The 14,169-nt window shown below is 42.9% G+C and overlaps 1 protein-coding gene across 2 annotated transcripts in view; it reads right to left on the reverse strand.

Annotated features, from left to right (window-relative positions):
- The window catches only part of prex1 (phosphatidylinositol-3,4,5-trisphosphate-dependent Rac exchange factor 1), a 107,362-nt gene that overhangs the window by 64,339 nt on the left and 28,854 nt on the right, over positions 1-14,169 (reverse strand). For both annotated transcript variants that reach the window (XM_030055520.1, XM_030055519.1), the window contains exons 4-8: positions 8,965-9,069; positions 6,402-6,503; positions 5,457-5,618; positions 1,278-1,411; positions 386-501 (exon numbers count right to left, since the gene is read on the reverse strand). In XM_030055520.1, coding sequence (XP_029911380.1) covers positions 386-501; positions 1,278-1,411; positions 5,457-5,618; positions 6,402-6,503; positions 8,965-9,069 — 619 coding nt within the window. The remainder of the gene's footprint in view (positions 1-385; positions 502-1,277; positions 1,412-5,456; positions 5,619-6,401; positions 6,504-8,964; positions 9,070-14,169) is intronic.

Below are 14,169 nucleotides of genomic sequence, written 5' to 3' on the forward strand. Positions count from 1 at the left end.
TAGATGAGGCTGCTGCTATATCCTGTGTGAAACGAGGTGCAAGTGGGTTACTCCACCCAAACTGTCAACAAGTACCAGATTCCTTTCATCTACCCTTCAAGCACATCTATCAGGTACTTTGAGAACATGTGACAACATGAACACAGACATTACAATAAAATTAAACTAATGAGAAGCCCTTTTTGAGGCAGTAATTATCATTATTGTGGTATTTTCTATGTCAACTGAAATCTCAAATGGAGGAAGTCAAGAGCTTGGCTTGTGTGGCAATGGGGATAATCAGGGACAAATAAGAAATGGTTGCATGAATGTACACAGAGTGATGGATGAATGGACATACAGACGGTCTCCAAAGGTAACTCTGCTTGGCTTGGCAAATACACACCTGTTCCATCCTCCACGTTTTCCACCTCCATTACCTCGGTGTTGATTCGGCCTCGGAACACATAGAGGGGCCCGTTGATGGACTTGGTCCTCTTGGTGGACTTCTTTCCAGAAACCCTAGGAAATGAGACACAGCACTGTGGTTCCACTTGGCAGGGAAAATATCCGTTGTTGCCAGTGCTACTGTAAGAACGGACTTGTGTCTTTAACACACGCACATTCATACAGGTGGTGGTCAGGGGGGCTGCGCATGCACGTAGGTCTTTTTGTTTTGCTTGCATATTAATTATCTGTCTACACAAACAGGAATTTGGACATTAGCTCAAATTTTCCAAGTCTGGCTCGTGCTAGGAGGAGGCCATTTCTCCAGGCAATAAGAACAGCTTCAAATGCACATCATCTGTAGGTGCTGTGCTGAAATAAAATTTAATTTGAGTGCAGGTTGCATGTATCATTCACACTACAGTTAAACCTGGTTTAAGACCCTTGTTAGCCCTGGGCTGATGGTGTTTCCACACTTGCAACTTAGAATATGGGATTTCTTCACTCTTGGCCCCAGCTCTTACAAAACCCCAGTCCAGGGCAGAGCTAAAGTCTGCAGTGTGAATCAAGGTTAGAAATTACTGCAAGTACTCTGAAGAGATTAACACTGAACTTTAAAAGTGTGAATCCTTTTCCCAGGCCAAACTGTTAATTCCTGGGTTAAGTCCTGGGTTAATAAATGTGAATCGAAGCTAATCTAAACACTAACCTACAGTTTGCCCAGGACTTAGTTAGCCTGGAGCCAAAGAATGGAAAAGAATGGAAAAAAAAAAACCTTCTTCAGAAATGTCTTCATTTTCTGTGACAGGTTCCACAGGTAGCTATGGGTTCCCTGATGTTGCATTTCTCACCTGGATTTCCTCTTGCAGTAGACCAGGAGGTTGTCAAACAGGAAGAAGACCCTTTCCTGGATGTTGCCTGCAGAGATTTTCAGGAGGTTTCCATGGAGGAGCAGCTCTGTGCAGATATCTGTCAGGTTGGTTCCCTGAGGAAAGGACAAAGAGCAAGATGGAAATCCGCCACTGAGACAAAGCCGTCATGACCACGTGCCCCAGCCACGCTGCATGGAAACTCTGATAGTGTTTGGCACAGTATAAATTAAGGAGACGCAATGAAAACATCGCCTCTATCACGAGTTGAAGAGTTCACAACCTCAGCGAAACAATATGAAATGCAGCTAAGTCAGTGTGAACAATGTGAATTTGTTTTCATTCCATTGACAATGATAGGAAGAATCCCCCCACCCAAACACACACACACACACACACACACACACACAAACTTTAATCTACTCCTACTTGCTGCAAAGCCTGTAAAGTAGAGCACTGAGCACACACAGTTAGCCTAATCCTATCCAATCCCTGAACTTTCCACAAGTAAAAACCTAAACTCAATATTGATACCCTGAGTGTTGTAAACACATACTTGCTGGAGACCTTCCCAACACAAACTGGAGCTTTCAGCAAGTTCATGTGTGCAAGGTAATGTGAAACACTAAACAGGAAAAACTGCCAAGATACAACTCCCTGTGGAACCCCTGTTTTATATACAAACAAATGATTTTTATTCTCATTTCCTGATACAACAAAATCATGTGTTTTTATGCATACAAGCACAATAAATATATGTATTCCTGCATGCACAGATACAAACCTGTGCACGGAAGAGGGATAAAAACGCTAAATCTGACAGCATTTTCGTGGCGTGAATCATGACAATGTGTAGACATTTTATCTGACATTATCATGTGTTATGGTAGTATTACCAAAAGTTTCCACAATGCTCTGGCAGAATGTGTGAGTGTGAGCGCTTCGGTTTTAGTCTGACCCTCACAGTGCAACCTCATCTAAATGTTTTGTTCCACTGTGACCGAAAGGGAAATTAAAAAAAAGCCTCCTCAAATCCACTGTACCTCTTCAGGAAATTAATATTAGTGTTATATCTACGGCCTGCCACCGTCACAGCATGTGATCAGCTCTTTTTTGAGGCAATTTCTAATGAATTATGCAGTGCACTACAACTTGTTACAGCATAAAAAAAGGAGCAACTGCTCTTGCAGAAGACATGCAGAGGCCCACTGCGTAGACCACAGGCTCCTTTTATCTCCGGAAATAAGACAATGGGCTTTCACACCCTACAAGTCAGACCTCATGCGTTGTACAGCCTACAATGTTTATCCATTCAACTTGCAACACTTTTCTCAGAGATTAATTTTCTGAATTATGCTGATCAGTTTAGGTAGTGCTTTTTTCTCAACTGAGATTCACAGCATTAAAAAGGTTTTCTCTCTCATTGTTGCATGCACTCTGTGCCCTCCGATGACAAGGCTGCTGATGTCACTCTGGGCTTGTCAGATGCTGATTCACCACAGCACAGCATCCAATTAACCTTTTCGCAACACGGCTGAACTTACGGACCAATTACTCATGTTATTTAGGCATCAATTTACCAAGTCATTTCCAGGTTGTTTTTTTTTTCCTCCAACTCGAGGTCATGAATGTGCTACTGGAAATAAAGATACACATTCGTGCCTACAAAGCTACAGATGAATGCATGAGCACACACACGCACACACATACACACGACACAAACACAATCCTGACAGGCCTGTGAATAAGACCTTGAGTTGGCTGCTGCTTCAGTCTGATGTTTGGTCTGAAGCAATCCAGTAAACAGAAAAGGTTTCAGTTAACACAAGTAACTTTTGAGATGTGGAGCACAAAAGCACATCACAGCAGGGCCACCGAAAAAAATATAATTCTTCATTGTTAAATGGATCATTCCACTCGAAATCATGTGGAACTAAGTACACCCATGTGTGGACTTGGGACAACCTCCCTATTGGCTCTTGGAGTAACCCCCCCCCTCCCCCCCGCCCTTCAACACACACACATGCACACACACACACACACACTATACACACCACATTTGGACTTTACCCATTCTCTTTGATGTCTCTGACATGAGTCCACCAGAGACCTGCAGAAACCTCCAGCCACCACACCCCTTTCTCAAGCATCCATAATTGATTGCCATGAGTATGTATTTATGATGGATGTCCACGGCTTCGGAGTTCATGCAGAAAAAAAAAACCCTGCTCTCTGAGCTTCTCTAAAGGTGGATACCGACAGGGCCTGGGCAGCGGATACTGTTTCAGACAATCGATTCAATCTCATGTTATCGGCCCTGAGTTGAACTGGGCTTGGGCATGCCTCTCTGTGTTGATGAGAGAGAGAGATGTATGAGAGAGCACTAGTGCTTGGTACTTCTTGCATGTGTGCCTGTAGTCATGCATACGCTTTCATGCATTTATAATGTCGTATAGTGTGAGCATGAATATATATGTCTAGCGTTCCGCATGTGTCTGTGTGCCGTTCAAGCCGGATTCGGCACTACCAGCAGCCTCTTCCATTAGGGCTGGAGGTGATTAACCAGCAGAGTGGCTGGAGAGAGAGAGGAGAGAAGAGTGAGACTAATGATGTTAGGATGGAGGCTCATGGGGGGAGGAAGAGGCGGGTGGGTGTTAAAAATGCCTTTGCAAACAATTCACCAAGCTATTGACAGGGAGAATAGAAATGAGCAGTGTTGAACGGCAAAAATAACACTGTCTGTCATGTCTTCATCCAAATGAATGTTTGTTTTAGGGGTAAATTGAAGAAACACTAGATTTTGGCTCTGAGCCATCATAGCAAGCTGGTCTGTTTAATGGTTTGTGTTATTTTGAGGAATAATAGCCATAAATTTAATGCTGTTTTCACAACAGACTAACCATTTATGTGAAAGACCATCAGGCCAAAATGAATCCCAGCACCAATCTGAAAGAGATTAACTCATAACAATATTACTTGATGTTGGAGTGGATTACATCTGAGTCATCAAAAATAAAGAATTAGGGAATCATGGTGACTTGATTGACCAAAGTGCATACCAGGACATGTACGCATGATGTTCTGAGTTCAAAGTCAGCCTTGGACTTTTGTCATATGTCATCCTGTTCTCTCTCTCTGGCATGTTTCTTGTCTCTCTCCGTTGTAAACTATCCAGTAAAACAGAATCCCTCGCTTTGAAAAAATACACAATTGTGCAACATGTCACTGATTTATCACTAGAAGGAAAGAAAACATATTTGGTGTAAATGTATCCATGAAAAATAAACAATGGCTTCTTGTTTTGGTGGACGAACAATTGTCAGGGTCAAATGGTGACATTTCTCAAAGGGAGGGAGGAGAGAAGGGGTCCATTTTGGCAGTCAGATAGAGGGATGCCCCAGTAGGGGCCCACTCTGGTTCCTCCAATCCGTTTTTGTTCCTTTCCTCCCCTTCAAAAGTTCCCTCATATAATCCCCTCTCTCTGACACTCCTCACCCTCCCATGCATGTGAGGCTAGAGCCTTGCCTCCTTGGTCTCTCCTGATTGGGCAGAGTGCCCGCTGGCATCCCCCTTGGCACCCTAAGTGGGCAGACTGTCCCTTCGGTGCCCGTGAGGACAAGGCCTCCGTTGTGACGGGTGAGGGAGGCGTGAAAAATGCACTGGGCCCTTTGCTCAGCTCCCAAGCCCTGTCTGTGGCCCCTGCGCTGCGAACTGTGATCTGCCTGCAATAGCGCTTAACTCGTACGATAAATGAAGAGGGAAGTGGTTGAGGTTTTTTCGAAAAGAAGCCTGGCTGTTTTTTGTCACAGCTGTGTTAAAGGCCTTTCTTTCTTTTGCAGAAACCGTGACAGGTTCGTGCTTGTGTTGCATTTGAGGATGCACTATTAAAAGTCCATTAAGCGAGACCTTTCCCTCCCATCTCTCCAGCACCCTCTACCTCTTCCCCTCTCCTGCCTTCACATTCTCCCCTTTAAATGTCATAGCACTTCCCAGCCATCATCCCCCTTCTCTGCATGCCTTATTTTTTCTTTCAGTGGTCCAGCTCCCAAACAATTCCTCTTCGCTATTCCTCCCCAATTCTATCTCGTAATGACACATCAGTCTGCTTTCTATTCCCCTCTCATACCTTAAATCCCCTCTCTTCTTCCCTCTCTTTCTCACCTCCCAGCCCTCGATGTGGGACTGCAGCTGTTCCAGCGCCTCCATTTTCTCCATCTGCCTCTTGGTCTCATTGATGTTGGAGCAGACAGCCTTCATGGCCTGTAAAGCCTCCTCCACTGCTGGATAATCTGCATGCTTTTTAGGGGTTCGCTTCAGCAGTTCCTATGGACAGGGGTGGGAGAGAGGAAGTGAGCGGAGTTGTGACTCCCAGGATCTTCCAGGAGCAAGCGTATATTAAACCCTTGAGACACGGTAGCCTTTAATTGACACAACTAATAAAGTCACATTTTCACAGTAAGAAGTAATTTGGTGCAGAGATCCGCTGAGATATCTAGAGAAAAGGTAATAAATCATCAAGGCACATAATGGAATAATAATATTGCTTTATCATTTGTTTTTTTGGGTTTTTTTTTTTTTAGAACAAGGTGTTTTAGTCTTCAAAAGCAAAATTTTGCCACACTGGGCTGTTTGCTCACTAATACCATCCTCTTCCATTGTTAATCAAATACAAATGCGAGTAGGTGGGAGGAGATTGTGAGTCTCTTGAAATGCCAACGGGTGGAAAGTTTGTGTTCCAAAACAGGCCAAATGCAGGCCGGAGCATGATTGTGAAACCCAGAAAATCTCTGCCGCCTGGCTAAGAAATTGTTGAGTCATTGGTATTGATCAATAACCCCATCATCCCCTGTAGATATATTATGGTCATTTTGTGCTGTGCAGCGGGAAAAACATGACTCATTACCTTCTTCAGCGACATGTTCTATAGCCACATGATGATAATTCTGATAGTCACCTAGTTCACAGCAATCCTAATTCATGTTCCATCTGGAGGCTGAAAGCAAGCCCCTTAAACTTTGGTTGCCTGAACAGGATGTGGTGTCCATGCAGTAATGGTGTTATCTCATTACGGTGGGATATGGTGTTAGTGCGGCAGCCTTACAGTACCTTCAGCAGGAGTGGGTACTTGCAGATCCTCTGAATGGGAGTCAGAAGGTAGCCCTCCAGGGGAATATCTGTGCTTTTCTTCCCTCCCAGTAGCATACAGTGCTGCAGAGGAAACCCAAACAGACTTAAACCAACAGCTGTGCACCAAGATCTATTACATGAATACATACTACATATTAATTAACAACTGTGCACCTAGACATGCTAGATACTGGAAAAATTTGCTGTCGGTGAACAGATCAGCGTTTTTCTATCTTTTCGTGGGTGTCCGTGTTGGTTGCAATGAAACACATTCAGCACAGACATGGGAAGGTCTACCTCCGACGTCGAAACAGACAGTCAACTGAAAGCTCCATTAGTCTCAAGATTATTTTCATACACTTGGTTTTCTGAAGTTACGTATTTCCAGCTTTAATGTTATTGTGATGACAGCGATCCTTTTTGTAACTGGAAGTGTCATTTGGATTTCGCATTTAGAAAGAAAGCTCTTTCGATGACCACAACTGCTTTGTTGTGCTCCATCCCTGAACAAAACGTCTTTGACTCTATTGTGCCAGGTTTTAGGAAATGCCCCCCTCTCTCTGTCTCACAAGTGAGGCTTACAGTTACAGTAATATCTTCTCTATGCCTTCTATTTTGTAGGAACATGGCCTGTCAAAAAGCTAGGAGCTCAAGGGATGAGATCAAAGATCAAAAGCAGCCAGCAAAAGCAGCAAGACACACCACTGGAGGATTTCTCTACTGCATAAGAAGGCAGCAGAGATCCGTTTAGGGGGCAAGCATAATCATATGCCAATTTCTTTCAACTGTACATAGAGCAGTAAGGGATGGAGGGAGTTGTGCAGCATGTTGGTGATGAGAAGTGGGAAATCTCGGGGAACAGTGGAGAGAGGAATGAGAAGTAAAAATGAAGCCGATGACGACTGCAGAAGTAGGATTCCATGGATTCCAAACAGCTCGTCAAGATGGCTGCATTTGCGCTCTCTCTTTCCCTTTCCACTTTTTTTTCAGTCACCCCTATTTCTATCTAAATCTCTCTTGTCTTCCTCTTTCTCCTTCCTCTCATCTGCTGCTTACTTGTAATCTGCCAGCCTAAAGCCAAAATTCCCTCTGCTGTTCACTTTGACCTCCTTTTAGCCGACTTTCACTTCTCTTCTCTCCATTCTTCTCCTCCAACCAGATTAACACATACAATTTCAGATGTTCCCTCCACTGTATGATTCAATTAGCATGGAAATAGTTTAAGCCACCACAAAACTCCAGTGGAATTTAACAGCAATGAAATAAGCCAATGGCAATACATTTCACCCTACCATTAATTACACTGGCAATGACTCACAATGGTCCTCATTTCAAGAAGCTGCAAAAGGGACTGTTATTTTTAATTAGGTGTGCTCTTCTGTTTTCAAAACGCATCGAACCTGAGCAAAAGTAATCTGCAGTGTGCTTTGGTGAGTCAATATCTTGAATGGGCTATTGATAAGCGCTGGTTATTGACTTCAATCAGAAACAACACGCTTGATTTACTGATCGCAGTTTTCAAGCAGAGCCCTCTTATTTCATTTATCTTTTGTCCAATGCTTGAGATGATGAGTGGGTCAATCCAGCTGTTGTGGAGTAAATTTACACACTGATGCTACCTAACTGCCAGAGAAACCAATTTACCACTTTGCAACTGGGCCAGGAAAAGAAGAAGAAGAAAAAAAACAAGACAAGTACACAGCAGCGATGCAATCCCACTGTTCAAGTCCTGTAGATCAGAATAATGCCATGGAAGAAAACCATCAGGCACTGACAGACACGGGGCCTCAGATCTCTCCGCCAATTCCAGAAAGGCTGCCAATGCTCCACAGCTGGCTGGCCCAGGATCTGCGGATGACTTCACTGGTTGGGCCCAGGCTCAAAAGCCCCCCTGCCGTCCTGAGTTCAGTGTCCGGGGCCTGAAGGCTTGGGTATCAAAACAAGGAAACAGCTGGCGGCGGAAATATTACAAGACCGACAAAAAGTGACCTAGATGGCGGCTGCGTCCTGCCCCGGTGGGAAGAAAACTCTGACCTTGTTATGGTTCCTGCCCTTTATTCAAGTGTTAACATGGAAACAGAGGTGATACGATGGGAGGAAGAAGGAGGAGGAGAAGGATGGAGAAGGGGAAGACAAAGAGGAAACAAGGGAGAGAAGACACACTAGAGGAAAAGGATCTGGGGCAAAGGAAGGGGCAGTAGAGCAGTCAGGAAGAAAATAAGGTAAAGGGGTGACAGATAGATGTGGATAAAGAGTTGAACTACATTTCACACAAGTGTGTGAGGAAAAGATAGATTAGACCCATGTGGCATGAAATAATGAAACAATGGGAAATTTAAACAGAATTAAGAAGGAGAGTGTGGGGTGCCATAACAGAGAGCAAAAAGGAAACTCATAGCAAGGCAGCAGTGGGATCATAAGAGAAGACAAGGGGGAGAAGAGAAGAGAAGAGAAGAGAAGAGAAGAGAAGAGAAGAGAAGAGAAGAGAAGAGAAGAGAAGAGAAGAGAAGAGAAGGAGGAAAGAGAAGCTGGGGTGTTTTACCAGTAGGAAGGTCCTGATGTTGGGGATCTTGTTGAGCTCCATCAAAAGTCGTAAGGCCTTCTCGTGATTACTGCAGTACTCGCCATAAACCGAGAAGCTCCCCTTCTGAAAAACACAGGGAAAAACCCACATCAGAATCTCAGACAGTGCACTTGATATTACAGTGTGTTGGCTAACAGGCAGCCTTCGAGCATTTACTCCACTGAGGCAGCTGACAGGACAGAAGATTGACAGCGTAGGGGAGTAAGAGGAGGGAAGGCTGCAGTTAATTCAGTGGGATTTGGTAGCACTCCTGCAAGTACAGTGGCTGCAGTTCCACAGCTACTATTATTTACAGTATTACTGCTATTTATTCATTCATTTATTCATTCATTTTCCAAACCACTTATCCGTAAGTGTCGCAGGGGGTGATGGAGCCTATCCCAGCGCTCATTGGGTAGAAGGCAAGGAATCACCCTGGACAGGCTGCCAGTCCATCACAGGGCAGAGTGCAATTTATTATTTATTATTATTATTAGCAGCAGCAGTGAACTGAAGTCAACTGGACCTGTTTTTATATTCTTGGACCTGTTTGTAGATTCTTGAAGACGCTTCACTCCTCACCCAAGAAGCTTCTTCAGTCCTGAACTGAAGAAATGAAACGTCTTCAAGAATATGCAAATAGATCCAGTTGACCTTGAGTCATCTCTATGTGGATAACCATGACCAGAACGACTGAGAACGTACACAGACATAAACAGCAGCGGTACTAATTGGTCTAACATACCATGACACAGCTGAACTGCAACACAGAGAGTAGAAAAAAGCTGACATTGACACGTTTCTGTCCTGTTAAGATCACTCTGTACTAGTTTTCATAGAAATCAGGTGTCACAGTTCTCTTTTTTTCAGGAAGTATTCTATAGCAAAATGAATAGCATGCCAGCATATGAGACTTCCTCTTTTTTCTCCCACTGGTAGCGTTATACTGCACAACAACACAGAACAACCCTCCTGTTAATGCCCAAGCTCTTCTGATGCAGCCTTCTGCCACCGAGGGAGTTCCTCATTTGAATTCGTAATACGACACCTGGGACAGTGAATATAGGTTGAAATTCATTATTCATACAGCATACTGTAGACAACAATGTCTACACAGTAACACAGCTGCACCAGACTACAGTCCCTGAAGCTTATTTAAACCTATTGTGTATTCTTCACTATGCATGACAGTAATTGAGATGTGAAACCGTGTGCAATAAGGGGCCTACAGTACCAGGCTTCGGATCAGGAAACTGAAACTGTCATCTGAAACAGTCCACTAAGTGAAATCCAAAACGGCAGGCGCCTGGGTAGCAACCTAGACTGAATCTCTACTGCTTGAGGGCTTTTCATTTAAACCTGCTGGGCCATCTTTCTAAACAGGAATAATCAATAATGAGTTATTGAGACTGATAGTGAAGAGGCAGTATTATTATTGAAGAGTTGGGTGTCATCTGTGAACATTTTTATAAGTCAGAAAAAACATGATACACCATCTAAGGCACCTTTAAAAATATGAATGTTTACCAAGCATCCTGTACAGGAAGTGCCACAGAAATACAAAGTGGTTTTCACCCACATTCCTCTCTCTCTCTCTCACACACACACACACACACACACAATAAATTACATATGCCACTGCTGAATGTATGTGTGCATGTGTCGGTTTCACAAGGCAACCCAGCAGTGGTGACAGCAGCAGCCAAACAAAGCTAATGGGTCTTTATATATAACTCCACATTTCTGCTCCCTCTGGTTCCCATGACCAGGGAGCTGAGAGTCTTTTGTAGATGTGTAACAACAGCGTGCAGCACACTGTAAATGGCTGGCAGCTTTTACCACACAGGGAGGCGCACACATACACACACACACTCAGAGCCATGTTTGGCAGGGAGTCCAAAGCACCACTGGGAGCAACAGCTGGGCCAGCATATGGTGTGAGACCCCAAATCCTGTCAAACTGACTCAATGCACTGTACAGCTAGAAGTAGAGACAGTGACAGGAAGGTCAGGACTTGTAAATGTGCACGTACCGGCTGATCGACACTAACAATGGAGCAAACAAAGCTAATTATTCACACTATAAATAGTCTGACAGGGGCTACATTTTCAGGACACTGGCTCATATCCCAGTTAATTAACGTCCTGTACAGGATAGACTGCTCTTATGGGTTTTCAATCATCTGCTCACCTACATCCACGTACTCATAAATATACAAACTTTCTGCCTGCCTGTCTTCTCTTATCAACAGTTTAGCAAGCAAAGGAAACAAGCTGCAGATACACCAAAGACTACAAAAATCAGCAGTAAACAGGAACTTGTTCAGTTACTGAACTACTACTCCAACCCAAAGTACTACAACCCCAACTACTACAACTCCAAATCACACCTGAAAATGAACTTTAAAGGGATAGTTCACCCATTTAGGGAAAAAAAAAATCGAATATTTCACTTCCCCCCTGGCTGTTCTGTAGGACAGTAGTGGTGCTATCTTCCGCTCAGTGCTGGATACCGGAGAAATTGAATGGGCAGAACTGTCGCTGTCCTTTGGTTCACCACAAGTTAGAGTATCTCCAGATGGTTAATGTTGCCAAGGTAACAGCTGTACACGTTCAACGCATGTCGCCACATCAACAAAAGAGTTTGTTTGTCGGAAGAACTGATGCATGGCTCATGGAGACCTGTTCTGTTTTCACAAGAAAATGAATAAAAGAATAGTGAAAATAACTTTGTGGCTCTTGTGTTTGATTAAAATAATTATAACAATAAAAAGGTTGGTTTTGGGAGGAGTTAAGCCTTACCTGGTAGGTTGTTTTTTTTTTGTTTGTTTGTTTTTTGCCATAACAACAACGCAGCTTTTAATTACTTTAGCTTTAATTACTTTAGTGCACACAGATTATTTTAATTAATTATTTAATTAATTTTGTGCATTAACTTTAACTTACCCCTTCAGCACAGAGAAATCAACCAAACAGCCAGGTGCTTGTTTTGTCACTATGGAAATTTCAATAAAGTTTTTCAAACAATCTCTTCTGCTGATGTGGTGACATCAGTGAACACTACCGCTGTTGCTATGGCAAGGTGAACCACCTGGAAATACTCTGCTATGAAACAAAGGACCGTACCGGTACTACCCATTCAGTTTCTATGGTCTGGATGCTCCAAATGCTAACCATTAACCTACTGCCAATCAGGTGAACTTCCACCTTGTTACCACTTTTAAAAATAACCGTAATCCATTCAAATTGTTAAATAAAACAAGTTTGAATTTGATGATGTATAACATCATTTTTATAGTCAAATATTGCATTTTTTTCTTTCAAAATAGGTGAACTGTCCCTTTAATTTGCCCCAGTATACCACTTTACAGTCATGTTTACTAGTAACCAAAGCACCTTTTTCAAGGCATGGCCTTACCTCACGTGATGACAACTCAGTAGTACTCTTTAAGTGGTTTACATGTGCTACCAAGACCTAAATGTGACCCTTTCATTTCCACACGGTCAACCTTAAGCACCAACACTGCTCTGAAGGACATCACTTGTACCCGAAATAGCTTAAAGACTGGGTTTGTACTTCTGCTAAATATACGTCTCTCTTTTTTAAATGCTCCATCACTGGAACATTATGGTGGAGGCAAGGTGAGAGGTAAATATCAAACAGTGAGGAGTCAAAGCATAATGGGTGTAGTTGAGAAGGTGCAGAATGAAATGACTGTTGCTTCTTGCATACAGCCCTTGGTTGTACACACCCAGAAACAGAGCAAATACTGAGGGCCATGAATTCTCCTTTAACTTTCCTTTTTTAGAGAGTTTGCATAATCCTACGCAAGCCGGTGAGGTTGAATTGAGGAGTAAACATCTGTGAGGTTTAGTGTGTTCACTGACAGATTCAGCATTCCTGCTTCAAGTCATTAAGGTGACTGCTGGGCCTCATTCACCAACATTTCTGAGGAAATTTCTCCTTTAAAACCCACTTTTCACAAAGACTCTGACAGCAGTGCTTTCTCAATTGGGATTTGTTCTTAGGTAGGAAAAAACACAATGCACACTCAGGGCACACGTATGCACATTTGAGTGCTGAAATATATGTGAAAATAATTGGCTACTGCGTTTTCTTCAGTTCACTGAATTACAATCATATCTATATAATTCATAATATTTTTGATCATTATTTTCATTGTGTTACAAACCACTATGGTCTTTAAAACTTGGCGTTTTTAAATGAACACTGCACTAACACTTCAATTCACATCGTTCATTGAACATGTCATAGCATCTGCATCTGCCTCATACATCTTTTTTCTGTCACTTTATATCCATTACAGATGCTGCTAAATATGACAGCTGTGGGTTCTGCACCTTAGAGGTTTCCTGCTCCCCTGGCGCACCGCTGTGGTGCCCGCTCCCTTGGTGGTGGTGGATACCTCTTTTTGCCCCTTTTGTTTTTGTCACTTGTCTTTGTCTTACTTTATGTAATCTCTTTTGGCTGTTTATGTATCTCTGTATTTGTCATCACTTGTTCAGTAATCATTTTATTGCACAATAAAAAAAAATATATGACAGGTTGTTTGGTGTTCACTTCCTGCAGCGGTACCTCCACCTCAGACCTACTGAGGTCTGAAGTGCAGTGCTCCACCCTCTTTAGGCTTTACACTTCCACAGCAGCATTCTTGACTTCTCTCATTAGATCAGTTTCTGTGTGATTTGTGTGTGTGCACACAGTCCTGCGGTCTCATGCCTCTTAATGGGGCTTGGCAGGGCGTTTACCTGTACTTATTACGATCAATTGGCATGCACTTTCAACTTAGGAGGACAATAGGATTCATCATTATAAAAACACAGGTGCAAACCATTCCAGGGTTAAGAATACATCATGAATCTGACACACACATTTCTAATGACCTTAAAAACAAATTTCAGACAAAACTTGAAACTTAAAACAATATTTGCTGAAAATAAGGTCTTTCTGTAATTTTCTGACCAATCTCTCTGGTGAATTCAAATCTATACTTAGGGTGCTTTTTTCTCTCTTTTACACCCACTTCCTCTTCAACCCTCTCAGCAACTTCTGACTTGAGATGGAAATAAATCTTCCTGTTTTCCTCGCCTGCAAGTGGCAGACAGTCTGTTATGGAACAAAGCGGGGAGGTTAATCAAGTCTCAGCCATGGTGTTGACCTCT

The sequence above is a fragment of the Myripristis murdjan genome, chromosome 7 (genome assembly GCF_902150065.1).
Source record: "Myripristis murdjan chromosome 7, fMyrMur1.1, whole genome shotgun sequence".
In the NCBI taxonomy this organism is placed as follows: domain Eukaryota; kingdom Metazoa; phylum Chordata; class Actinopteri; order Holocentriformes; family Holocentridae; genus Myripristis; species Myripristis murdjan.